Source organism: Astyanax mexicanus, chromosome 24 (assembly GCF_023375975.1).
Source record: "Astyanax mexicanus isolate ESR-SI-001 chromosome 24, AstMex3_surface, whole genome shotgun sequence".
Taxonomy (NCBI): Eukaryota; Metazoa; Chordata; class Actinopteri; order Characiformes; family Acestrorhamphidae; genus Astyanax; species Astyanax mexicanus.
In genome coordinates this window covers 10,141-35,570 of record NC_064431.1, presented here as the reverse complement: position 1 = coordinate 35,570, position 25,430 = coordinate 10,141, and the positions used below count along the sequence as shown (strand labels likewise).

General features: G+C 41.9%; 2 protein-coding genes and 1 long non-coding RNA gene across 3 annotated transcripts; 1 reads left to right on the top strand and 2 right to left on the bottom strand.

Moving 5' to 3' along the window:
- The first annotated feature begins 1,307 nt into the window (after nucleotides 1-1,307).
- Nucleotides 1,308-4,134, top strand: LOC125787517 (uncharacterized). Its single transcript, XR_007429416.1, has 3 exons — nucleotides 1,308-1,377; nucleotides 3,880-3,927; nucleotides 4,047-4,134. It is a non-coding gene; the product is annotated as an uncharacterized LOC125787517 (long non-coding RNA).
- A 5,986-nt stretch (nucleotides 4,135-10,120) lies between these two features.
- LOC125787515 (uncharacterized) lies at nucleotides 10,121-16,103 on the bottom strand. Its single transcript, XM_049471860.1, has 11 exons — nucleotides 15,761-16,103; nucleotides 13,774-14,062; nucleotides 13,040-13,383; nucleotides 12,748-12,931; nucleotides 12,566-12,652; nucleotides 12,279-12,424; nucleotides 12,109-12,192; nucleotides 11,853-12,005; nucleotides 11,537-11,730; nucleotides 10,919-11,134; nucleotides 10,121-10,746 (listed from the first exon to the last, which is right to left on the bottom strand). The coding sequence occupies exons 3-11, from the start codon at nucleotides 13,381-13,383 to the stop codon at nucleotides 10,334-10,336; spliced, it is 1,821 nt and encodes a 606-aa protein (XP_049327817.1). The 5' UTR covers nucleotides 13,774-14,062; nucleotides 15,761-16,103; the 3' UTR covers nucleotides 10,121-10,333.
- Nucleotides 16,104-16,757: 654 nt separating this feature from the next.
- LOC125787465 (uncharacterized) lies at nucleotides 16,758-18,147 on the bottom strand (the record flags this gene model as incomplete). Its single annotated transcript, XM_049471708.1, has 3 exons — nucleotides 16,758-17,109; nucleotides 17,219-17,504; nucleotides 18,068-18,147. Coding segments are annotated over 3 exons (666 nt in total), but the record flags the coding sequence as incomplete, so codon positions are not given.
- Nucleotides 18,148-25,430: the final 7,283 nt, after the last annotated feature.

Here is a 25,430-nt window from a genome sequence, read left to right as displayed (position 1 = left end):
CACAAAAAAGAAAATTCCCACTTGAAAAAAAATATCCCTTCTGGATTGTAGACGCATTGAGGCAAATAAAGCTAAATATCTCGGCCACAGTAAGTCCTAGGGTCACCAAAATTGTATGGCTATTTAGGACCAATTGTCCGATGTTAGCTAGTTAATTTGGTGGCTATCTGACTATTGTACCACCCGCGCGACCCTAAAACGCTATTTTAGTTATTTTAATATGAGTAGCGCTAGCCATGACGTCACCTAGAAATTCGGAACCTTCACTGCGCATGTGTGAACGCGCTCCGTTATGTGCCCCGACATGCCTTTTTCCGTTCAGTTGGTGAGGAGGAGACGAGAGTGCAAGTAAGTAAAGTGCCGTGCGGGGCGTCTCAGCAAAGACACGAAGCAAGGGTAAACTCTTGGGTTGAGGCATTGTTTTAAATGCGGCCGGTAGCAGAGATTCCCCGGATCATTATGGCCAGCACCACCTGTATTTGAGGGTAAATATTATTATTTTTTTGTTATATAAATGTGTTATGTACATATATTTATGTAAACAAATGGTTCTAAATTGATACTATTTTTTCTTCTTCTTCTTCTTCTTCTTCTTCTTCTTCTTCTTCTTTGTAGACTAGTGATGTTGCAGTGGCCATAAAAAAGGCTGAAACTCAATGCCTTTCTCAAAGATTAGCCCAGCTCCGGAGACTTGCCGGAGATTTGGCAATGCCTCCGGGGCTGGACTTTACCTTTAACAGGGTAAGGGACCAGAAGGAGGTGGAGGAGGAGCAGGAGCGGGAGGAGCTGGAGCAGCAGGGCCAGCAGCAGCTGGAGGAGGAGGAGCAGGACTGGGAGGAGCTGGAGCAGCAGGGCCAGCAGCAGCTGGAGGAGGAGGAGGAGGAGCTGGAGCAGGAGGAGCTGGAGCAGCAGGGCCAGCAGCAGCTGGAGCTGGAGGAGGAGGAGGAGGAGGAGGAGCAGGGGGGCGAGCAGGAGCAGCAGCAGCAGCATCAGGAGAAGCAGGGTGCGCCGAAAGCAGGACAATCCATCCTCCAGTGTCAGAAAGCTTGCTGCAGGCGTAAAATCCTGACACTGGAGAGGAAGATTGTCCTGCTGAAGGCCAAAATTCACCTTAAACGTAAGTCTTACCTTTAATTGTTATATACTTACCTTTAATTGTTATATACTTACCTTTAATTGTTATATACTTACCTTTAATTGTTATATACTTACCTTTAATTGTTATATACTTACCTTTAATTGTTATATACTTACCTTTAATTGTTATATACTTAACGTGTGTTTATGTTTGTTTGTTTGATATGCAGAGATATCAAACTAAGTTACACTTCGATCAATTTAAACTGAAGGTGAAGCAGATGATGCCCAATAGGCTTAGTAAGTTTTTGTTTTTTATTATTTACCGTATTTTTCGGACTATAAGGCGCACCGTATTATAAGACGCACTATCAAAGAACGCCTATTTTCTGCTATTTTTCCATACATAGGGCGCATCGCATTATAAGGCGCGTTAAGTGACACTAGAAAGGGTGCCTATATCAAAGTGAACAGGGGTGGCGCCATGTTTCCCTTCCCCCACCGGGGGTGGTCGCTTGCCGGTGGAGCGTCTCAGTATACAAATCTAACGTTAGCTCTTTCAAAGTCAAACGAGTGCTGGATATTAATCTACACAGATTCCTCTCCTGAAAACTGTTTATTTGGGTGAGTAACGTGCTTCAGTTTATTTACAGTAAGCTTAGATTTCCAGATGTCCACTAAGGCTTGCTGCACCAGTGTTAGCATAGCTATCCGCTAGCACGCTAGCTAGTCACCTAAACTAGTAAAGTTAACCCAAACTTAAACGACAGCGTTACACTGAGTAATCCTGCGTGTTCTGGTAAGACAGTGAGATATTAGCTAGCGATTCGTCCCCCGTAGCTTGTTTTAACACGGTAAACAAGCAGATTACAGGCTGATAAAACTCACCTCTGAGAGAGTTAGCGCTTAGCATCTAGCTAATGCTAGCCAGGCAAAGCAGCACAGACTTACAGGCCGATAACTCACCTCTGAACGGTGAACGCTTAGCGATTAGCATCTAACTCTAATAATACTGCTCCAGCAGTATTAAAAGTGCTAAATTTAGAAAATACTGATCTCTGAACAGTGAAAAAGCTAGCTAGCTAAGCGGTTAGCATCTAGCTAATGCTATTGCTGCTCCAGCCTCGGAGCGGCACGGCTCTGCACGGAGTATGTGTTTACTGCTCCTTACACCTGACGGGTAAAATTTAGATAATACTGATCTCTGAACAGTGAATAAGCTAGCTAATGCTATTTGCTGCTCCAGCCTCGGCGCTGCACGGCTCTGGACTCTGTATAGCACTGAAACTCTGTATAACGCTGCACGGAGTGTGTGTTTACTGCTCCTTACAACCTGACGAGTAAAATTTAGATAATACTGATCTCAGTGAATAAGCTAGCTAGCTTAGCGGTTAGCATCTAGCTAATGCTATTGCTGCTCAGCCTCGGAGCTGCACGGCTCTGGACTCTGTATAGCACTGAAACTCTCTATAACGCTGCACGGAGTGTGTGTTTACGGCTCCTTACAACCTGACGAGTAAAATCCATACAAAAGGCGCACCGTATTATAAGACGCACTGTCAATTTTTGTGAAAATTAAAAGTTTTTAAGTGCGCCTTATAGTCCGAAAAATACGGTATTTGGGGGGCGGGGGGGATTGTTAGAGCTTAAAAATCAATGAAAGTTTGAGCTTTCTTTGATCTTTGGTTAGGGAGTTAGGAGGTTTGTTTACTTAAGTGTATATGTTAACCAAAGCGTATTTTTATTATTTTTAAATAATGTTAGCTAATATATATTTTTCGGTAGCATTAGGTTTATTTGGGCGACTAGGGTTAAATCAATGGAATAAACTGCCCAAATGTGTCATTTGATCTGCCTGGGCGCCCTGAACAACCTAACAGTGGTTTGGTTCACGTGACACTTAAAGGTGAGCTTAAAGTGGAAAAATAACACTTTGGTGAATAGCCACGCTTATGTGAACATTTATCCTAACAATGTTAAAACAATTTAATAAACTATGAATAATGGAAACAAGTCATTTCTTAAACATTCAAAGATTTATTTTAGCATTTTAACAATATTTAAACACACACAAACACAACACACTACTACAATATTAAATAAACTACTATAACACAACTATTTACAACAATACTCAAGAAAACTCAAGAATAGTAAAAAAAAGTGCAAAAAACGAAAACTATTTACATTAACTGACCAGGTTAGGGTTATTTACAAAAAAAAGCAACATTTACTGTTGCCGCTCCGCCGATCGCCGCTCCGCCGCTTGCCGCGCTGGTTCCAGCTCCACCGCCGGCTCCGCCACTGGTAGATGACCAACTGATGGTCCCCCCGCTGGCTCCGCCACTGGTAGACGACAAACTGATGGTCCCCCCGCTGGCTCCGCCACTGGTAAACGGCACACTACCGCTGGTAGACGGCCCGCGGATGGTCCCCCTGCCGGTGCCCAGCCGGCACTTGCTGGCCCGATTCCCACGTCCAGCACGGAGACCATGGGGATCGCCGGGGACGATGCCCTCAGTAGCGCCAGCTTCCGAAGTAAAAATTTCTTTTTGGCCTTCTGAATAGCCCAATTAGTTTGGGCAGGCTATAAAGCAAACAAATGGATAAAAAAAGTATTCACTAAGCATGTTACTAATAATGTACAACTAATTAAATAATAAAAATAACATATTAACAATATTATAAAATAAGTTTAATTATATTCTAATAGGTATAAGGTTAATGAGAAGAACTGGTAAGTCAAGGTAATGCACTTTATTAACTTTAACGGGGCCACGCCCCTTTTCACCCACAATGCAGTGCGACGTGGTGAGCGCATGTGCCAGAGGCGTCGTCAGAGTTCAGAGAGTAAGTACCTTATTTTTGCGCTCCTTCTAAGTTACACAGATTTTAGTGATAATTGAGAAAAAAACTGTTTTGTCTTAACCTAAAGTGCGTGTTTTGATGTTGGTTATCTTTTGTGAAAGAAATGAGACAGCTAGTGTGCCCTTTGTACCATGTTACGTACAGTAACTTGCCTAAACACCTGGCCGGGGTTCACATATCGGGCTTGCACAACGTGGCGAATAAGGAGGAGAAGCTGCTGCTATTGAGCCTCGCCAGCGGACGGTAAAAACTAATTTATCAACGTAATTGACTTTATTAGGATGTAAACGTTTTTATTTTTATTACAGTTAAGAACAATAAAAATACGCTTTGTTAAACAGGGACACTTTAGTTAATACATGTCCTAACTCACTAACCAAGGGTCTCAGGGAGCTCAAAATGTGTCAGTCTGTCTGTCTAGTCTCCATAATAAACATAATATAAACCATAAATAAATATTCAAATCAAATCAAATTTATTTGTATAGCGCTTTTTACAACGGGTGTTGGCACAAAGCAGCTTTACAGAAACATGATTACAGAACAAAGAGTCAGGCAAAAGATTAAACATAGAAAATACATAATACAGAACCCCCAGTGAGCGCGGAGGCAGTTAAAATATTCGCATTAACATAATACATTTTTGAATATATCTAAACTCATTTTATAATGTTGTTAATATGTTATGAATGTACTAATACAAGAAAAAAGAGACATTTCTTAAACATTAAAATTTTCATTTTACAAAATCAAACACAACTATATACATATATGCATAACACTTAAACTACACACACACACTCGCCCCTTGCTGCTCCTGCTCCTCCTCCTCCAGGTTGTTCGGGGCACCCAGGCGGATCAAACGAACCATTGTGGAGTGTCTACGTTTTTTTTTTTAAGTTAGGAAGTTTACATATGTGTCTCTGTTTACCGAAGCGTCTTTTTTTCCGCTAATACCGTTATTTCTCCGTCTTAGACGCATTGAGGCAAATAAAGGTCTATATCTCGGTCACAGTAAGTCCTAGGGTCAACAAAATTTTATGGCTATTTCGGAACAATTGTGGGATGTTACCTATCGATTTTGGTGGCTATTGAAGCATTCTAGTGCTCGCGCGACGCTAAAATGCAGTTTATTTATTTATTTTGGCGCAAGTTGCGCAACTCGTGACGTCATGGAAAAGTACAAAAAAGTTTACGGCGCATGTGTGAACACGACGGACACTGCCCCGGACAGTCCAACGGACGAAGAGCCATTTTGTTCGAGGGAGAGAGAGGAGAGCGAACAAGTACAGTGCGAGAGTAAGAATTTTTCGATGTCATTGGTAGTTTATAAATTAATCAAAGTAATTTAAATTAGTTTAGATTAGAGTTAGATTAGATTAGAGTGTTAGATTAGGGTTCGATTCTAGAGGTTTTTTTTTGCAGTTTCAGTTATTTTGAAGTAATTTTAAGAAATTGGCTGGGCTGAAGATTCTGAGCTCGTGCTTACTAGGGCTGGACCCGAATATTCGGGTATTGGGATATTCGTTCGTTGAGTAGGTATTCGGTTTTTAATTTTGGTATTCGGATATTCGTTTTTTTTCTCCTTTCCAGAGTTCCACCTCACTCTAACCACTTCTGTTCTCGTGGGTCCCGTCAGAATATCTTGCGCGCGGGACAGAACTGAACTGTTATTGGCTGGAGCGGGAGTTTAATCCAGACGATGCGGGAGCAAATTAATAAATAGTTAACTGTAACTGTAATAATTATGTGGGGCAGCAGAAATTCCGGGATGAAAACACAAAGAAATCTGGGCTAAAATCACAGAAAAAATATGGGGTGAAAGCACAAAAATCCGGGATAAAAACACCAAAAATCCGGGGTGAATATGTCTCGTCGGTCAGAGCAAATTGAACATTTTTCAGTGGATTAAAGGGGCCGTGATTTGCTTTTTTTTTTTTTTTTTACCTCTTTTTTTTAAAACGAATATTCGAATATTCGCTTCGAATCAGTGCCGAATATCCGGAGCTCAAAAAACGCTATTCGGGCCAGCCCTAGTGCTTACGTCCTCACATGTCGTGGGAAGTTCAGTGTTCACGTGCTATGTGCTATGTGCGTCATAGAAGGTTTTCCTCCACCTACATCCAATGTTTTTACATACGTCAGCAGCGCATCACTCTGCTCGGCGCAGTTGTTTTGAGAAGGACCCTCCCCGACAGCTCTTCTTTCACCATGCCTCACTCCAAGCCTCAGGACATGGGCTGTGCCTTCATCCAGACTCAACTTTTAATGGGTTGCTCTTGTTTTGTTTCTCATTTTTCAAAGGACAGAAAAATCACGAAAAGAAACATTGGACGAGGAGTGAGAGGAGGAAGTTAGGAACAATTAAAAATACACCCTGGTAAACACAGACACTTTAATAAATACATTTCCTAACTCCCTAACCCTAGCTCTGTTTATTAATATAAATAGGTACTTATGGTTGTTTTTTTTTGTTGTTTTTTTTGTTTTTTGTGTTTACGTGTTTTACAGCCCGAAGAAATAAAAGAAAGTGGGAAAAGGAGCTTTAAAAGGAGACCACCATCCCACCACCCGCCGGTAGCCGGCCCACCCTCCCACCACCAGCCGCTACGAAGAAGAAATTGGAGAAGGAACAGGAGGAGAAAAAGAACCAGCCATTCGCCGTTCTCCTCGGTACAAAACCTACAGCAAAAGACATTTCAAAATATTTAGGGATGGGAATTCAGTTTATTTGCAGGACCTTAGTGGGAACGGAAATGGTTGGGCAGCTAATTATTGAAGCAGATGATGCCCAATAGGCTTAGTAAGTTTTCGTTTTTTTATTATTTATTTGGGGGGCGGGGGGGATTGTTAGAGCTTAAAAATCAATGAAAGTATGCTTATTGTTTTTTGTTTTGTCTGTGTGTTACACAGGAGCTCAAACGTTTCCCCTCGAGGGAGGCGTCTCAGCTAAGAAAAGCCAGGGTAAACTCTTGTGTTGAGGCATTTTTTTTTTAAATTTATTTTTTTTTTTTGTAAATAGTTATTGTTTTTGTTTTTTTATCTGAAGTTTGGTGTGTGTGTGTGTGCGGTTGGGCAGCTATTTTTATTGTAAATAGTTATTGTTTGTTTTTTTTTATGGCGTCTCAGCTAAGAAAAGCCAGGGTAAACTCTTGGGTTGAGGCATTTTTTTTTTTAAATTTAATTTTTTTTTTTTGTAAATAGTTATTGTTTTTGTTTTTTTATCTGAAGTTTGGTGTGTGTGTGTGTGTGCGGTTGGGCAGCTATTTTTATTGTAAATAGTTATTGTTTGTTTTTTTTTATCTTAAGTTTGGTGTGTGTGTGTGTGCAGTGTTGTTCTTTTTTGTGTTTTTCTGTGTTTTTTATATAATAAATCTGTTAATGTTCAAGAAATGTCTCTTTTTTCTTGTTGTAATACAGTAATTATATAATAATACAGTGTAAAATGAGTTTAATTATATTCTAATAGGTATTAGGTTAATGCGGAGAATTGGTAAGTCAAGGTAATGAACTTTATGTGGGTGTATTTAGGTTTTTTATTATTATTATTATTATTATTATTATTCAAAAACTTAAAATATACAATTTGGTAAACAAAACCTACAGCAAAAGACATTTCAAAATATTTAGGGATGGGAAATCAGTTTATTTGGAGGACCTGAGTGGAAACGGAAATGGTTGGGCAGCTAATTATTGAAGCAGATGATGCCCAATAGGCTTAGTAAGTTTTTGTTTTTTTATTATTTATTTGGGGGGCGGGGGGGATTGTTAGAGCTTAAAAATCAATGAAAGTATGCTTATTGTTTTTTGTTTTGTCTGTGTGTTACAGAGGAGCTCACGTTTCCCCTCGAGGGAGGCGTCTCAGCTAAGAAAAGCAAGGATAAAGTCTTGGGTTGAGGCATTGTTTTAAAAATTATTATTATTTTTTTTTGTAAATAGTTATTGTTTGTTTTTTTTATCTGAAGTTTGGTGTGTGTGTGTGTGTGTGCGGTTAGGCAGCTATTTTTTTTGTAAATAGTTATTGTTTGTTTTTTTATCTGAAGTTTGGTGTGTGTGTGTGTGTGTGCGGTTAGGCAGCTATTTTTTTTGTAAATAGTTATTGTTTGTTTTTTTTATCTTAAGTTTGGTGTGTGTGTGTGTGCAGTGTTGTTCTTTTTTGTGTTTTTCTGTGTTTTTTATATAATAAATCTGTTAATGTTCAAGAAATGTCTCTTTTTTCTTGTTGTAATACAGTAATTATATAATAATACAGTGTAAAATGAGTTTAATTATATTCTAATAGGTATTAGGTTAATGCGGAAAATTGGTAAGTCAAGGTAATGCACTTTATGTGGGTGTATTTAGGTTTATTATTATTATTATTATTATTCAAAAACTTAAAATATACAATTTGGTAAACAAAAGGATGGGAATTTAGTTTATTAGGAGGACCTGAGTGGGAATAAAGGGCATCCAGGCCGAACATTCAGATGTTGAGTGTGCTGGATTTGGGGAGACCACCATCCCACCACCCGCCACTTTCCCTGAGGAGGAACGAAGAGGACGATGAAGAAGACGAAATTGGAGAAGGAACAGGAGGAGAAAAAGAACCAGCCATTCGCCGTTCTCAAACGTTTCCCCTCGAGGGAGGCGTCTCAGCTAAGACACGAAGCAAGGATAAACTCTTGGGTTGAGGCATTGTTTTAAAAATTATTATTTTTTTTTTGTAAATAGTTATTGTTTGTTTTTTTATCTGAAGTTTGGTGTGTGTGTGTGTGTGTGTGTGTGTGTGCGGTTAGGCAGCTTTTTTTTTTGTAAATAGTTATTGTTTGTTTTTTTTATCTGAAGTTTGGTGTGTGTGTGTGTGTGTGTGTGTGTGTGCGGTTAGGCAGCTTTTTTTTTGTAAATAGTTATTGTTTGTTTTTTTTATCTGAAGTTTGGTGTGTGTGTGTGTGTGTGTGTGTGTGTGCGGTTAGGCAGCTTTTTTTTTTGTAAATAGTTATTGTTTGTTTTTTTATCTGAAGTTTGGTGTGTGTGTGTGTGTGTGTGTGCGGTTAGGCAGCTATTTTTTTGTAAATAGTTATTGTTTGTTTTTTTATCTGAAGTTTGGTGTGTGTGTGTGTGTGTGTGTGTGTGCGGTTAGGCAGCTATTTTTTTGTAAATAGTTATTGTTTGTTTTTTTATCTGAAGTTTGGTGTGTGTGTGTGTGTGTGCAGTTAGGCAGCTATTTTTTTGTAAATAGTTATTGTTTGTTTTTTTATCTGAAGTTTGGTGTGTGTGTGTGTGTGTGTGTGCGGTTAGGCAGCTATTTTTTTGTAAATAGTTATTGTTTGTTTTTTTATCTGAAGTTTGGTGTGTGTGTGTGTGTGTGTGCGGTTAGGCAGCTATTTTTTCGTTACATTTTGAATGGGGAGCTATGAGGAGAATGACATTCGACTTTTGAGGGGGTTCCCTATGTCACATTGCTTCCAGATTTTGGCTACCCCCACCCCCCATTTTCTGGGATGCTGAAAACAGCTATGCACAGGCTATGTCAAACATATTTAGATTTGGATCACAATTCCAGTATATAAGAGACTACACTGAAATATTTTGGAATCGGGATGTTGAATGTTAAATGATTTGACCAAATTAAAGGGATAGTTCGGTATTTTTGACATGAGTCTGTATGGCATCATCATAACCAGTGTCGTGCATCCACACTGACTTACCCCCCACAGCGTCCTGTAAGCCGAGTTCTTGTCCAGTTTAGGTCAAAGTGAAAGTAGTCCGGCATGTTTGCTGGGGTCAGGAAAATAACTCCTTTTTCTTCCCAAAGCAGTATGTGTTCAAAAGAGTGATTTATTTACATCACAAAAAACTAACCCTGCAAAAGTCACGCCTCGTAAATCACTTTGGTCCTACTTTCTCTCGTTCCATATCAATGCGCGCGGCGCTGCAACACAGAACAACACAGAACACAGAACAAGTTGACGTGTGCGCAGCTCGCTGTCAGAATGACGCGCACTGATACGAAATGAGAGAAAGTAGGACCCAAGTGATTTACGAGGCGTGACTTTTGCAGGGTTAGTTTTTTGTGATGTAAATAAATCACTCGTACTGCTTTGGGAAGAAAAAGGAGTTATTTTCCTGACCCCAGCAAACATGACTACTTTCGCTTTGACCTAAACTGGACAAGAACTCGGCTCACAGGACGCTGTGGGGGGTAAGTCAGTGTGGATGCACGACACTGGTTATGATGATGCCATACAGACTCATGTCAAAAATACCGAACTATCCCTTTAAATAAAGCCCAAAGCCCAGTGTGTGTGTGTGTGTGAAGTCTAGTAGGCGACAGTACAGGTACAGAATGAGTTGTGGTGCAGGGTGAAGTAAAGTGCCGCGTGCAGTGAGTTCGTATGAGATGGAATTCAAGTATTCAGCCAGTCCAGTCCAACAGCTTCGCCTCCAAATCCCTCGTCACTGAGAACACCGTAGTCCCAAAGTAGTTCCTCGTTGACCTGAATGTCCGTTAGCGCGAGGAAAATGGGATGCCATCTTGTTCCCTCTGTGAGTGGGAGTTTGAACACGTGTGGCTTCACATTTGGACTTCTCCTTGAATGGTTCATCCGACGACCAAACGTGTCCTGGTGTGGGTGACACTGGCATGGAGAATGTTGGGCGTCTATGCAGACCTTTTCCCCACATCCCGCAAAAAAGAAGACGTAACAGGCTTCGTCGAAAAGCTGTTGCATTCTCCGATTCCCTTCTTCCTGGGTGACGTACTCTCCATGGTAGTCGCACACCACCTCTCCCTTGGAAAAGGGCATTGTCGCAATCACCCCTTCAAAAGACAATAAGACATAGTGGTTAGGGCGGTACTATTAAAACGAATTAATAGTAAGGGTGGTAATATTAAAAATGTTAATGGTTAGGGTGGTAATATAAAAAATTCAAACAAATATTAAAATATGACACGTTTAATAGAATCCTGGCATAATATCAAATGGCCTTACCTTTGTTCTTTGGTGGCCCAAAGTCTTTCAGGCAAAGTCCTTTCCAAGACTGTTCCTGAATACGGCGGATAATGTCTGGACTCTTGATGTGGTCCTTTACGGGGACCCAAGACGTGACCACATCCATGGCGCTTGGACAGTTGGCCGACCAGTTCTCAGCACGGAGCAGATGGTATACCCTGGCCTCTGAGGGGCGGTTCCTAAACTTGCACTTATCTGTGAAAAAGAGAGAGGACATTTTAGTTGGTTAGAACGTGAGCATGTGACAGAAATACAGTTATGGATTATTTTATTACTTGTGTAACAGAGTAGTAATAATTGAGTTTATTTGTTATCATTTTTTATTTGTTTTAATTAGCTTGGAGTCCCAGCTCCTCTGCCCAGAGGGTGGGTGTGTGGCCATTGTTGACAGCCTTCAGCGTCATTATGGCCAGCACCACCCTTATTTGCGGGTAAATATTTTTTTTTGTTATTTAAATGTGTTATGTACATATATTTATGTAAAACAAATGGTTCTAAATTGATACTATTTTTTTCTTCTTCTTCTTGCATCTGATATGTAGATAAGACTTGTTGCCCAGAGACTGTGTGTTGATAAAAGAGAGAGGAAGTCATTACCCAAGATATATTGGATGCGCTGTTCCCGCTGGACTGTCCTCCATTTGTTGTGAAAGTAACGGAGGGATTCCCGATCAAATCCACCGCCGACAATTTCCTCACATGTGGGTGTCGTGGCATGAACAGTCACCGGAAACAGGTCAAGAAAACTAAGCCAGGTGGACTTAGCCCTCCGCTTCCTTGCAATCGCAGAGCTGAAATAGACATTCACACATTATAAGAACACATATTGACAGCACTGTCTGAAACAACAAGCTTTCAATCATGCTCATATAAAGATGCCTTTTATTCATTTATGAAATGACACAAAGCTTACCGACTACCACTAGGCTCTTCAGTGTCTCCATCCGATGAAGAGGATGAAGGGGAGTGGTCCCTCTTCGGAGCCTGTGGCTGTCCAGTTGCCTGTCCCACAGCATGTGAGCAGGAAGGCTGCTCATCATCCCCCTCTTCAGAACCTGCAGCAGAGCTAAAAGATGGGGCGAGTGTTATAAAGACCAATCCATAAGTAAAAACAACAACAGTGAAAAAACAACAGCGTTTGTTATATAAGATGCCTTGCTTAAAATTACCTCGGCTGGCAACTGCTGCTGGCAGGGGCAACTGCTGGCAGGGGGGCAACTGCTGGCAAGTCGGTCCCTGAAGCCTGTGGATACCTGTGTTAACAAAAGACACACAATGTTATTATAAAGCTATATGTGGAGCAGTGCTTTTGAATGAGCCTTTAATCTGATGGACTTACAGTTCCCACAGCCGCTTCATATCATTAGGTAGATTCACCACAGGAACTCCTTTCTGGCTCAAAAAGAAGCTGCCTCCATCATGAACATCGGGACTGGACTGTTTGACACTCCATGACCTGATGTGAGCGAAGTACATCTCCAGCCACTGTATTGAAACAAAAAATAAAAAGGAACATTGTTTGTCTTTGACAAACTACATTCAAAACTGAATTTAAAATTGTACATCTATTATATATATATATATATATATATATATATATATATATATATATTATACATCTTGTACCTCTTCCTGTTGGGGAGTCAGACTGATGTCAAAGTGGTCAAGGACAATGCCACTGGCTGACGGGGTTCGAGCTACCCAATGCTCTACCTGTATGGGTGAAAAATTATATCTTCATTAGCCAGTTTGTATTTATAAAACATTTGAGAGAAATGCAAGGCATTAAGGACAGCAAGAAAAGCTACCTTGAAGTTCAGCACAGCACTCTCTGCCAGTTGATGCTCCTTCAGCAGTATCGCCTCACAGACGTACCGGAACAGTGTCTGCTGACTCTCTTCCACCTGTTGTCCCATTCTCAGTCTACGACTGATATCGAGGACGCCAGGTTTCGCTGACTCGAGTACTCGGTCGTAGTCAGGCTTTGAAGATCTATCATGAGAGATAAACATGAAAGACCGAAAAAAACACATTAGAATATGGACATGAAAATAAATATGAACTTTTAACTAACAGTGCTATTTAGAAAGTGCCACTCACTCGTCAGCAGCAGCCAAGTCCAAGCGAGTGGCCATGGGCACGTTCGGACTGCTAGCCCTCAACTCTCTCAGGAGAGTAATGGCTTTGATCCTCTGTGCCGTCTGGATGTATCTGTCCCTGGCCTGGTCGGACAGGTCCCGATGGCAGCTGGTCAGATGGCGGTCAAGACGAGACTTCTGATACCCACATCCCGGAACAGGACACGGAGATGTCAGGATCGACACTTTCTGATTCGCCAGCTGAATCAGGATCTTCTTCTCCTCTACGTTTTCCACGTGATGTACTGTGGAAAGGTGCGCGGAGATGGAGGACAGCATCTTCTTGCAAACTGGACAGGGAGCCATCTGAAATAAATGAGCACATTTTTAAACATAGGACAAATAAATTGTGCTATCCAGCGCTTTGGAGAAGTTGAAAAGTGTATTTTACGCCAAAGTGCTAATCAATAAATAAATATATAAGTTTACCGAAACTCATGACAACAACATCTTTTGAAACACACATTAACTTATTGCCAATCCATACCTTGAGTCAACCTGCTTTCTATGGTGTACAATTTAAAAAAAATTCAAGCTAAAAGCTAGCTTTAACTATAGGTACACAAGGTAACTTGCATTTTGACGTTTTAACTTGCCTGGTCAATTCAGCTAAATTTATTCTGCATTTTCTGTTTAGCTAGACACCAGTTTAAGGATAGCATCATAATCTATTAGTGCTAGGTAAATTTTACTCACCAGAGCTTCTTGATCCTTGATCAGCAACGGAGAACAAGCAGTCGGCAGTGTAGCTTCAGCGGTGTGTTCCTGGATCAGCAGCGGAGATTCAGCAGTCTGTTCCTCCAGTCTGTAGGGAAAGAAGTGAATTAGTGAAGAAGTGTGATACTACTTATACCTGTATAACGGGGGGTGTGTTCGTGTTCTTGATCCTTGATCAGCAACGGAGAACAAGCAGTCGGCAGCGTAGCTTCAGCGGTGTGTTCCTGGATCAGCAGCGGAGATTCAGCAGTCCTCCAGTTCCTCCAGTCTGTAGGGAAAGAAGTGAACTAGTGAAGAAGTGTGCTTCTACTTATACCTGTATAACGGGGGGCGTGTTCGCACCTCAAGTGCTTAACATGTGAATAGCTGATGGGTCCCTAAAGTGTCCTAACGAGGCTGCTGATGGAGGAGGGAGGTACTCTAAAATTTGTAAGATTGGGTTTTAAGATTTTTAAAAGACAAAATTTCTTTAAAATGACAAGTTAACGTTAATGACTACTACTTATATAATATACAAATAATTCTACAGCAGGTTGTTATACATCTATAAACATACAAATGAATGCAACTGTTGAAATTAAGAGGTAACTAATAAGGTAACTTGCATTTTGACGTTTTAACTTGCCCCAGTCAATTCAGCTACATTTATTCTGCATTTTCTGCTTAGATACACACCAGTTCAAGGATAGCATCATAATCTATCAGTGCTATCTATCAGCAGGTAAATTTTACTCACTAGAGCTTCTTGGTTAACACACCTCCTAACTCCCCAACCAAAGGTTTTAGAAAGCCCAAAATGTGTCAATCTGTCTGTCTAGTCGCCCTTATAAACCTACTTATACCGAGAAATACCTAGGTCGGGGTATTTTTTTCGTTACATTTTCAATGGGGAGCTATGCACCTCAAGTGCTTAACATGTGAATAGCTGATGGGTCCCTAAAGTGTCCTTACGAGGTTGATGATGGAGAAGGGAGGTACTCTAAAATTTGTAAGATTGGGTTTTAATCTTTTTAAAAGACAAAATTAGTTTTAATTCAAAAACATGAAATATACACTTTTGTTAACACACCTCCTAACTCTCTAACCAAACGCTGGCCCTTATAAACGCACTGACGCAAATAAAGCTAAATATCTCGGCCACAGTAAGTCCTAAAATCACCAAAATTTTATGGCTATATCGCACAAATTTTACGATGTTAGCTAGTAAAACCCTTCATCCATATAAATAGTTCATTTTATATGTCTGAAAATAAAAAATAAAAATAGAAAATCGGAAAAGCGCCTAAAATGTTCCTGTTTTTTTTTTTTTTTTTACCATATTTTGACCATTACATGTTCAATTGAATAATTAAAGTGTCTTAAATGAATTGTGTAAAGGCTTTTAAGTAATATTAATTCATAGATTTGACTCTGAATTATTTAATATTAGAGCGATAAGCCTTCAAATGTGAGTATGTAATTTCAGGCGGAAAATGGTCAAAATAGGCTTGGAGCTTAAGAGGTTAACCTCTTAACACGCCCTGGCCCGCCGGCGGGCCAGAAATTTATGAAAAATAATATATGGATGTGTTTATGAATAGTTATGAACACTTATAGGCTCATTATAGACAAACAATATACAATTTTAAAGCTTAGAATCTCTGCTTTTTCAGTTATTTAGCCTATTTAGCAGTATCTCCTTTCAGAAAATAAACATTTAGGGCGAAATATGCCTTGGTTATGAATATAAGAATACATAACTCTCATATTTGCGTTTATCGTTCGTTCATATTTGATCGAATGCGGTCATGTTATACACCATTCTAATCGGTTGGCTCTCCTGATTCCGAAACTGTGCTCTGTTTTACTGAATTAGAGCTGAAAAAGCGCGTCGAAGCGCATGTTTACAGTTAAAAACTGTTTGTTTACCGCGGCGGGAAACCCCACATCCCCCTCAACACCCCTCAGCGCTAGCCCAAGCTCTTACCTTCAAAACGCGTCCAAACTTAAGAGTCAATCCAGTCTCCTATAATCCACAGTTTTATCCCACTAGTGCTTGAAAAAAGTTGAGGAGGAAAAAATATATTCTAAATATATTCTCGGTTTTCAGCCAACAGCGTCAGGCCGCAGATATCATTTGTCAGTCGACCTCTTCTACGACACCTAGCTCGTCCCTGAGTCCCGGAAACGACGTCACCACAGTTTTTTTTCACATGCTTCAAAATAAAAGTCAACTTGGCCGACTGCTCATTGTACGAAACCACGGTTATAACAAGCAACAATAGTTTAATGAACTTTATACTTTACAAATATATTTTATACTTTTTGGGTTTGGGGTGCCTAGGAGATTTTTGTGGAATTTAAATATTAATATATCTGGTTAGCGAACTAAATACCTAGGAGATTCTAGGTTTGACTGAGATGTAGGCAATAGGTTTGTGTTGTAATATAAAACATTCATTGACAAAATCGGCTAACTTAGCTAGTTGTTTTGATTGCTAGTAACCTGTTACATTTTCTAATAGCATGCTTGTCTGTGTTTTAATAACACTATAAAATTGCTTATTTTCAGAAAGATGCAATAAAGTATGCACAATAAACAAGCGGAAAAATAATTCAACGACTTTATTAAAAAACAACAACAATAAATGAACAGAGGACAATTAAATGTAATAAAAGCAAGCATTCTTTTTTTAAGAAACTACAGAAGGAAAACCCAATCTAAATAGGAAAACAATGTTAAAAAATAAATAAATAAAATACAGAAATAAAAAATAAATACAAAAAGAAGCAAAAAAAAAGACACTAAACAAAATAAAATTAAATATAATAATAATAATAATAAACAATGGGGAAAACAAATAAAAGCAAGCATTAAGTTTTCATTCATTAAAAATACTACACAATATAAAAGGTTTCTATTCAAAAACAATGAAAACTATGTAAAAGCAAGGAAGCAAGCAGTTCTTTTAATTCTTGCAGCCACAAAAAAAATATTAAAGCAATGTACTGCACAAAAAAGAAAATTCCCATCCCTTAATATTTTAAAATGTCTTTTGCTTTATGTTTTATAGCGTGGAGAACTGAGAATGGCCTCTCCAGAGTGGCGGTCGGCCTCTTCTTTTTCTTCTGGTTCTTCTGGGCCTTCTTCCTCTTCTTCCTCTTCTTCACTGTCCTCTTCCTCCTGTACCTACTCTTCCTCCTGTACATCCTCTTCCTCCTCTTCATCCGGGCCTCCTCGGTGCTAAGTGGCACATAAAACTTGGAGGCTACTGCCTCCGAGTGGCACATGTACCTGCGCACCGCCGCCTTTTTGGTTGGTGAGAGGTTTTTAGTCTGAAAAATAAGAAAACAAAAGCATCTAATTAAAATTAACGTTCAGCCCCTTCAAATTTATCTCTCACGTCCAATCACTTCCAGGATAAAATGCTCCACTCCACTGCACCTTGCCGGGAACATGCAGTCCTGTTCTCGGTAGAGCTTGTGCCCGATAACCTGGTAATGTGTTCCCACACCTCGCTGCACCGTGTTCAGCATCAGCTCCTTTGATATACCATTTCTGAAAGGCTGCAGGTCGTCTTTCAGGACACTTTTTCTTCTCTCCTTTCTTTAGGTGGTAGGGACAAGTGTTTCGGATATGTGAAGCACACGACCGCCCCCTTGTGGCCTGCAGTGGTCCTGCGGCCCTAGCCCCTCCCACTCCCTCGCAGGCCCCTCCCACGTCCAAAGCCCTATGTCACATTTACTCCAATGAATTAGTGGATTAACCCTTCGCTTTCCGTAAAAAAACAACTGGGCCCTATCTCCTTACGGTAAATACTTTTGGTCAAAAATTTTGTGTCATCTGGTGCGGCTTGCCGTCCCCAACACATAGGTATAGGTTTGGTGAAAATAGGACTTAAGGTTTAGCCAAAAATGACAAAAAAGCAATTTGGAGATCCGCCACGCTTTCGTGATCCTTAGTCCTAAACATATAAATAAATAAAAATTGCCAAAACAAACTCACCAAATTTGGATATGTTTTTCGGAATGATGAATACAATAGGCAAACCAAATTTCGTGACCTTCCTAGCCCTCATGGGAGCAAAAAAGGGATTTTCGGGCCTACACTCAGGCTTCAAAAAAATTAGAAAAAAAAAATCATATCTCGGCGACCTTTAACCCTAGGGTCACCAAATTTGGTGGTCTGATTCGGATAAAAAACAATAAAAAAAAAACACATTGTTAGGGCTGATATCACCAAAGAGTGTGGGATCACCAAAATGCTTTATTGGGGTTTTCAGCTCAACCGTACGTCTGACCGGTACCGAACTTGCGGCGATTGATGCGGCTTGCCACACCGAACGCACAGGCATACGTTTGGAGCCGGTTGGCCTTGCGGTTTAGCCAAAAAACGCAAAATAACACATTGGGTATCCGAATACGCTTTGTTGATCCTAGTCCTAACTATTTTTTTTTTCAAAAAACAACAATTTTTTAAATAAAAACATTGTTAGGGCTGATATCACCAAAGAGTGTGGGATCACCAAAATGCTTTATTGGGGTTTTCTGCTCAACCGTACGTCTGATCGGCACCAAACTCGTCGTGCCGGGTCGCTGCCCTGAGCCGCACCAAATGACCAAATAGTTTCGGGTTTAACCCTTTGCTGTCCGAGAAAAATACACTTAACCGTATCTGCTTAATAGAATGTTTCTCATCGAAAATGGTTGTGTCGTTTGATGCATCTCGTCGTCCTGAACGTGTAGATATAATTTTTGTGACGATGGGGCGTACGGTTTAGCCAAAAAACGTGAAAAAACACTTTGGGTATCCGAATACGCTTTGGTGATCCTAGTCCTAACAACATTTTTTTCAAAAAACAACAATTTTTTAAATAAAAACATTGTTAGGGCTGATATCACCAAAGCGTGTGGGATCACCAAAATGCTTTATTGCGGTTTTCCGCTCAACCGTACGTCTGATCGGCAACAAACTCCTTGTGCCGGGTCGCTGCACCGAGCCGCACCAAATGACCAAATAGTTTCGGGTTTAACGCTTTGCTGTCCGAGAAAAATACACTTAACCGTATCTGCTTAAGAGAATGTTTCTGGTCTAAAATGGTTGTGTCATTTGATGCGTCTCGTCGTCTTGAACGTACAGATATACTTTTTGTGATGATGGGTTGTACGGTTTAGCCAAAAAACGCAAAATAACACTTTGGGTATCCCACACGCTTTGGTGATTCTAGTCCTAACAACAATTTAAAAAAAAAAACATTGTTAGGGCTGATATCACCAAAGCGTGTGGGATCACAAAAATGCTTTATTGCGGTTTTCCGCTCAACCGTACGTCTGATCGGCACCAAACTCGTCGTGCCGGGTCGCTGCACCGAGCCGCACCAAATGACCAAATAGTTTCGGGTTTAACGCTTTGCTGTCCGAGAAAAATACACTTAACTGTATCTGCTTAATAGAATGTTTCTCATCGAAAATGGTTGTGTCGTTTGATGCATCTCGTCGTCCTGAACGTGTAGATATAATTTTTGTGACGATGGGGCGTACGGTTTAGCCAAAAAACGTGAAAAAACACTTTGGGTATCCGAATACGCTTTGGTGATCCTAGTCCTAACAACATTTTTTTCAAAAAACAACAATTTTTTAAATAAAAACATTGTTAGGGCTGATATCACCAAAGCGTGTGGGATCACCAAAATGCTTTATTGCGGTTTTCCGCTCAACCGTACGTCTGATCGGCAACAAACTCCTTGTGCCGGGTCGCTGCACCGAGCCGCACCAAATGACCAAATAGTTTCGGGTTTAACGCTTTGCTGTCCGAGAAAAATACACTTAACCGTATCTGCTTAAGAGAATGTTTCTGGTCTAAAATGGTTGTGTCATTTGATGCGTCTCGTCGTCTTGAACGTACAGATATACTTTTTGTGATGATGGGTCGTACGGTTTAGCCAAAAAACGCAAAATAACACTTTGGGTATCCCACACGCTTTGGTGATTCTAGTCCTAACAACAATTTAAAAAAAAAACATTGTTAGGGCTGATATCACCAAAGCGTGTGGGATCACAAAAATGCTTTATTGCGGTTTTCCGCTCAACCGTACGTCTGATCGGCACCAAACTCGTCGTGCCGGGTCGCTGCACCGAGCCGCACCAAATGACCAAATAGTTTCGGGTTTAACGCTTTGCTGTCCGAGAAAAATACACTTAACCGTATCTGCTTAAGAGAATGTTTCTGGTCTAAAATGGTTGTGTCATTTGATGCGTCTCTTCGTCCTGAACGTACAGATATACTTTTTGTGATGATGGGTCGTACGGTTTAGCCAAAAAACGCGAAATAACACTTTGGGTATCCCACACGCTTTGGTGATTCTAGTCCTAACAACAATTTAAAAAAAAACATTGTTAGGGCTAATATCACCAAAGCGTGTGGGATCACCAAAATGCTTTATTGCGGTTTTCTGCTCAACCGTACGTCTGATCGGCACCAAACTCGTCGTGCCGGGTCGCTGCACCGAGCCGCACCAAATGACCAAATAGTTTCGGGATTAACCCTTTGCTGTCTGAGAAAAATACACTTAACCGTATCTTCTTAATAGAATGTTTCTGGTCTAAAATGTTTGTGTCATTTGATGCGTCTCGTTGTCCTGAACGTACAGATATACTTTTTGTGATGATGGGACGTACGTTTTAGCCAAAAAACGCAAAATAACACTTTGGGTGTCCCACACGCTTTGGTGATTCTAGTCCTAACAACAATTAAAAAAAACATTGTTAGGGCTGATATAGGTAGGTCACACCTACGGAACTACGTCAGACAGAGAGATGCAGGGAGTAAATTGCTTGTTTCTCCACCAGGGGGCATCCTACGAAACAAATTTGTGTCTCACTGGACTCCACTGCCCAAAACGCATCCAACGGTACCTCATTGGTCTGTCTAGGTTGACCGGAAATTGTGGCTGCCATAGAAGCCCCATTCATTTTGGACTTAGGTTTTGGAGAACTCGGGGTATTTTTTCGTTACATTTTGAATGGGGAGCTATGAGGAGAATGACACTCGACTTTTCACGGGGTTCCCTATGTCAAATTGACTCCAGATTTTGGCTACCCCCCCATTCTAAGGGATGCTGATCACAATTATGTAGGTCCCATGTAGGTCACACCTACGGAACTACGTCAGACAGAGAGATGCAGGGAGTTAATTGCTTGTTTCTCCACCAGGGGGCATCCTACGAAAAACATTTGTGTCTCACTGGACTCCACTGCCCAAGACGCATCCAACGGTACCTCATTGGTCTGTCTAGGTTGACCGGAAATTGTGGCTGCCATAGAAGCCCCATTCATTTTGGACTTAGGTTTTGGAGAGGCTGCTGTATTTTTTCGTTATATTTTGAATGGGGAGCTATGAGGAGAATGACACTCGACTTTTCACGGGGTTCCCTATGTCAAATTGACTCCAGATTTTGGCTACCCCCCCATTCTAAGGGATGCTGATCACAATTATGTAGGTCCCATGTAGGTCACACCTACGGAACTACGTCAGACAGAGAGATGCAGGGAGTTAATTGCTTGTTTCTCCACCAGGGGGCATCCTACGAAAAACATTTGTGTCTCACTGGACTCCACTGCCCAAGACGCATCCAACGGTACCTCATTGGTCTGTCTAGGTTGACCGGAAATTGTGGCTGCCATAGAAGCCCCATTCATTTTGGACTTAGGTTTTGGAGAGGCCGCTGTATTTTTTCGTTATATTTTGAATGGGGAGCTATGAGGAGAATGACACTCGACTTTTGACGGGGTTCCCTATGTCACACTGCTTCCAGATTTTGGCTACCCCCCCATTCTAAGGGATGCTGATCACAACTATGTAGGTCCCATGTAGGTCACACCTACGGAACTACGTCAGACAGAGAGATGCTGAGAGTAAATTGCTGATTTCTCCACCAGGGGGCATCTCACGAAAAAAAAATGTGCAGCAATGGACTCCACTGCCCGAGACGCATCCAACGGTACCCCACTGGTCTGTCTAGGTTGACCGGAAATGGGGGCTGCCATTGAAGCCCCATTCATTTTGGACTTTGGTTTTGGAGAGGCCGCTGTATTTTTTCGTTATATTTTGAATGGGGAGCTATGAGGAGAATGACACTCGACTTTTGACGGGGTTCCCTATGTCACACTGCTTCCAGATTTTGGCTACCCCCCCATTCTAAGGGATGCTGATTACAACTATGTAGGTCCCATGTAGGTCACACCTACGGAACTACGTCAGACAGAGAGATGCAGGGAGTAAATTGCTTGTTTCTCCACCAGGGGGCATCCTACGAAACAGATTTGTGTCTCACTGGACTCCACTGCCCAAGACGCATCCAACGGTACCTCATTGGTCTGTCTAGGTTGACCGGAAATTGTGGCTGCCATAGAAGCCCCATTCATTTTGGACTTAGGTTTTGGAGAACTCGGGGTATTTTTTCGTTACATTTTGAATGGGGAGCTATGAGGAGAATGACACTCGACTTTTCACGGGGTTCCCTAGGTCAAATTGACTCCAGATTTTGGCTACCCCCCCATTCTAAGGGATGCTGATCACAATTATGTAGGTCCCATGTAGGTCACACCTACGGAACTACGTCAGACAGAGAGATGCAGGGAGTTAATTGCTTGTTTCTCCACCAGGGGGCATCCTACGAAACAAATTTGTGTCTCACTGGACTCCACTGCCCAAGACGCATCCAACGGTACCTCATTGGTCTGTCTAGGTTGACCGGAAATTGTGGCTGCCTTAGAAGCCCCATTCATTTTGGAAAAAAATTATAAAAAAATTCAAAAAAATTATAAAAAAATTCATATCTCGGCGACCTTTAACCCTAGGGTCACCATAGGTTAGGGTTAGGGTTAGGGTTAGGGTTAGGGTTAGGGTTAGGGTTAGGGTTAGGGTTAGGGTTAGGGTTTAGGGTTAGGGTTAGGGTTAGGGTTAGGGTTAGGGTTAGGGTTAGGGTTAGGGTTAGGGTTAGGGTTAGGGTTAGGGTTAGGGTTAGGGTTAGGGTTAGGGTTAGGGTTAGGGTTAGGGTTAGGGTTAGGGTTAGGGTTAGGGTTAGGGTTAGGGTTAGGGTTAGGTTAGGGTTAGGTTAGGGTTAGGTTAGGGTTAGGGTTAGGGTTAGGGTTAGGGTTAGGGTTAGGGTTAGGGTTAGGGTTAGGGTTAGGTTAGGGTTAGGGTTAGGTTAGGGTTAGGTTAGGGTTAGGGTTAGGGTTAGGGTTAGGGTTAGGGTTAGGGTTAGGGTTAGGGTTAGGGTTAGGGTTAGGGTTAGGGTTAGGGTTAGGGTTAGGGTTAGGGTTAGGGTTAGGGTTAGGGTTAGGGTTAGGGTTAGGGTTAGGGTTAGGGTTAGGGTTAGGGTTAGGGTTAGGGTTAGGGTTAGGGTTAGGGTTAGGGTTAGGGTTAGGGTTAGGGTTAGGGTTAGGGTTAGGGTTAGGGTTAGGGTTAGGGTTAGGGTTAGGGTTAGGGTTAGGGTTAGGGTTAGGGTTAGGGTTAGGGTTAGGGTTAGGGTTAGGGTTAGGGTTAGGGTTAGGGTTAGGGTTAGGGTTAGGGTTAGGGTTAGGGTTAGGGTTAGGGTTAGGGTTAGGGTTAGGGTTAGGGTTAGGGTTAGGGTTAGGGTTAGGGTTAGGGTTAGGGTTAGGGTTAGGGTTAGGGTTAGGGTTAGGGTTAGGGTTAGGGTTAGGGTTAGGGTTAGGGTTAGGGTTAGGGTTAGGGTTAGGGTTAGGGTTAGGGTTAGGGTTAGGGTTAGGGTTAGGGTTAGGGTTAGGGTTAGGGTTAGGGTTAGGGTTAGGGTTAGGGTTAGGGTTAGGGTTAGGGTTAGGGTTAGGGTTAGGGTTAGGGTTAGGGTTAGGGTTAGGGTTAGGGTTAGGGTTAGGGTTAGGGTTAGGGTTAGGGTTAGGGTTAGGGTTAGGGTTAGGGTTAGGGTTAGGGTTAGGGTTAGGGTTAGGGTTAGGGTTAGGGTTAGGGTTAGGGTTAGGGTTAGGGTTAGGGTTAGGGTTAGGGTTAGGGTTAGGGTTAGGGTTAGGGTTAGGGTTAGGGTTAGGGTTAGGGTTAGGGTTAGGGTTAGGGTTAGGGTTAGGGTTAGGGTTAGGGTTAGGGTTAGGGTTAGGGTTAGGGTTAGGGTTAGGGTTAGGGTTAGGGTTAGGGTTAGGGTTAGGGTTAGGGTTAGGGTTAGGGTTAGGGTTAGGGTTAGGGTTAGGGTTAGGGTTAGGGTTAGGGTTAGGGTTAGGGTTAGGGTTAGGGTTAGGGTTAGGGTTAGGGTTAGGGTTAGGGTTAGGGTTAGGGTTAGGGTTAGGGTTAGGGTTAGGGTTAGGGTTAGGGTTAGGGTTAGGGTTAGGGTTAGGGTTAGGGTTAGGGTTAGGGTTAGGGTTAGGGTTAGGGTTAGGGTTAGGGTTAGGGTTAGGGTTAGGGTTAGGGTTAGGGTTAGGGTTAGGGTTAGGGTTAGGGTTAGGGTTAGGGTTAGGGTTAGGGTTAGGGTTAGGGTTAGGGTTAGGGTTAGGGTTAGGGTTAGGGTTAGGGTTAGGGTTAGGGTTAGGGTTAGGGTTAGGGTTAGGGTTAGGGTTAGGGTTAGGGTTAGGGTTAGGGTTAGGGTTAGGGTTAGGGTTAGGGTTAGGGTTAGGGTTAGGGTTAGGGTTAGGGTTAGGGTTAGGGTTAGGGTTAGGGTTAGGGTTAGGGTTAGGGTTAGGGTTAGGGTTAGGGTTAGGGTTAGGGTTAGGGTTAGGGTTAGGGTTAGGGTTAGGGTTAGGGTTAGGGTTAGGGTTAGGGTTAGGGTTAGGGTTAGGGTTAGGGTTAGGGTTAGGGTTAGGGTTAGGGTTAGGGTTAGGGTTAGGGTTAGGGTTAGGGTTAGGGTTAGGGTTAGGGTTAGGGTTAGGGTTAGGGTTAGGGTTAGGGTTAGGGTTAGGGTTAGGGTTAGGGTTAGGGTTAGGGTTAGGGTTAGGGTTAGGGTTAGGGTTAGGGTTAGGGTTAGGGTTAGGGTTAGGGTTAGGGTTAGGGTTAGGGTTAGGGTTAGGGTTAGGGTTAGGGTTAGGGTTAGGGTTAGGGTTAGGGTTAGGGTTAGGGTTAGGGTTAGGGTTAGGGTTAGGGTTAGGGTTAGGGTTAGGGTTAGGGTTAGGGTTAGGGTTAGGGTTAGGGTTAGGGTTAGGGTTAGGGTTAGGGTTAGGGTTAGGGTTAGGGTTAGGGTTAGGGTTAGGGTTAGGGTTAGGGTTAGGGTTAGGGTTAGGGTTAGGGTTAGGGTTAGGGTTAGGGTTAGGGTTAGGGTTAGGGTTAGGGTTAGGGTTAGGGTTAGGGTTAGGGTTAGGGTTAGGGTTAGGGTTAGGGTTAGGGTTAGGGTTAGGGTTAGGGTTAGGGTTAGGGTTAGGGTTAGGGTTAGGGTTAGGGTTAGGGTTAGGGTTAGGGTTAGGGTTAGGGTTAGGGTTAGGGTTAGGGTTAGGGTTAGGGTTAGGGTTAGGGTTAGGGTTAGGGTTAGGGTTAGGGTTAGGGTTAGGGTTAGGGTTAGGGTTAGGGTTAGGGTTAGGGTTAGGGTTAGGGTTAGGGTTAGGGTTAGGGTTAGGGTTAGGGTTAGGGTTAGGGTTAGGGTTAGGGTTAGGGTTAGGGTTAGGGTTAGGGTTAGGGTTAGGGTTAGGGTTAGGGTTAGGGT

Coding starts and splice junctions, on each gene's coding strand:
- LOC125787515 (XM_049471860.1), bottom strand. CDS start 13,383: ATGGCTCCCTGTCCAGTTTGCAAGAAGATGCTGTCCTCCATCTCCGCG. Junction 12,653..12,747: donor GTGCTGTGCTGAACTTCAAG/GTAGCTTTTCTT, acceptor TCACCCATACAG/GTAGAGCATTGGGTAGCTCG. Junction 12,193..12,278: donor ATGAAGCGGCTGTGGGAACT/GTAAGTCCATCA, acceptor TTGTTAACACAG/GTATCCACAGGCTTCAGGGA.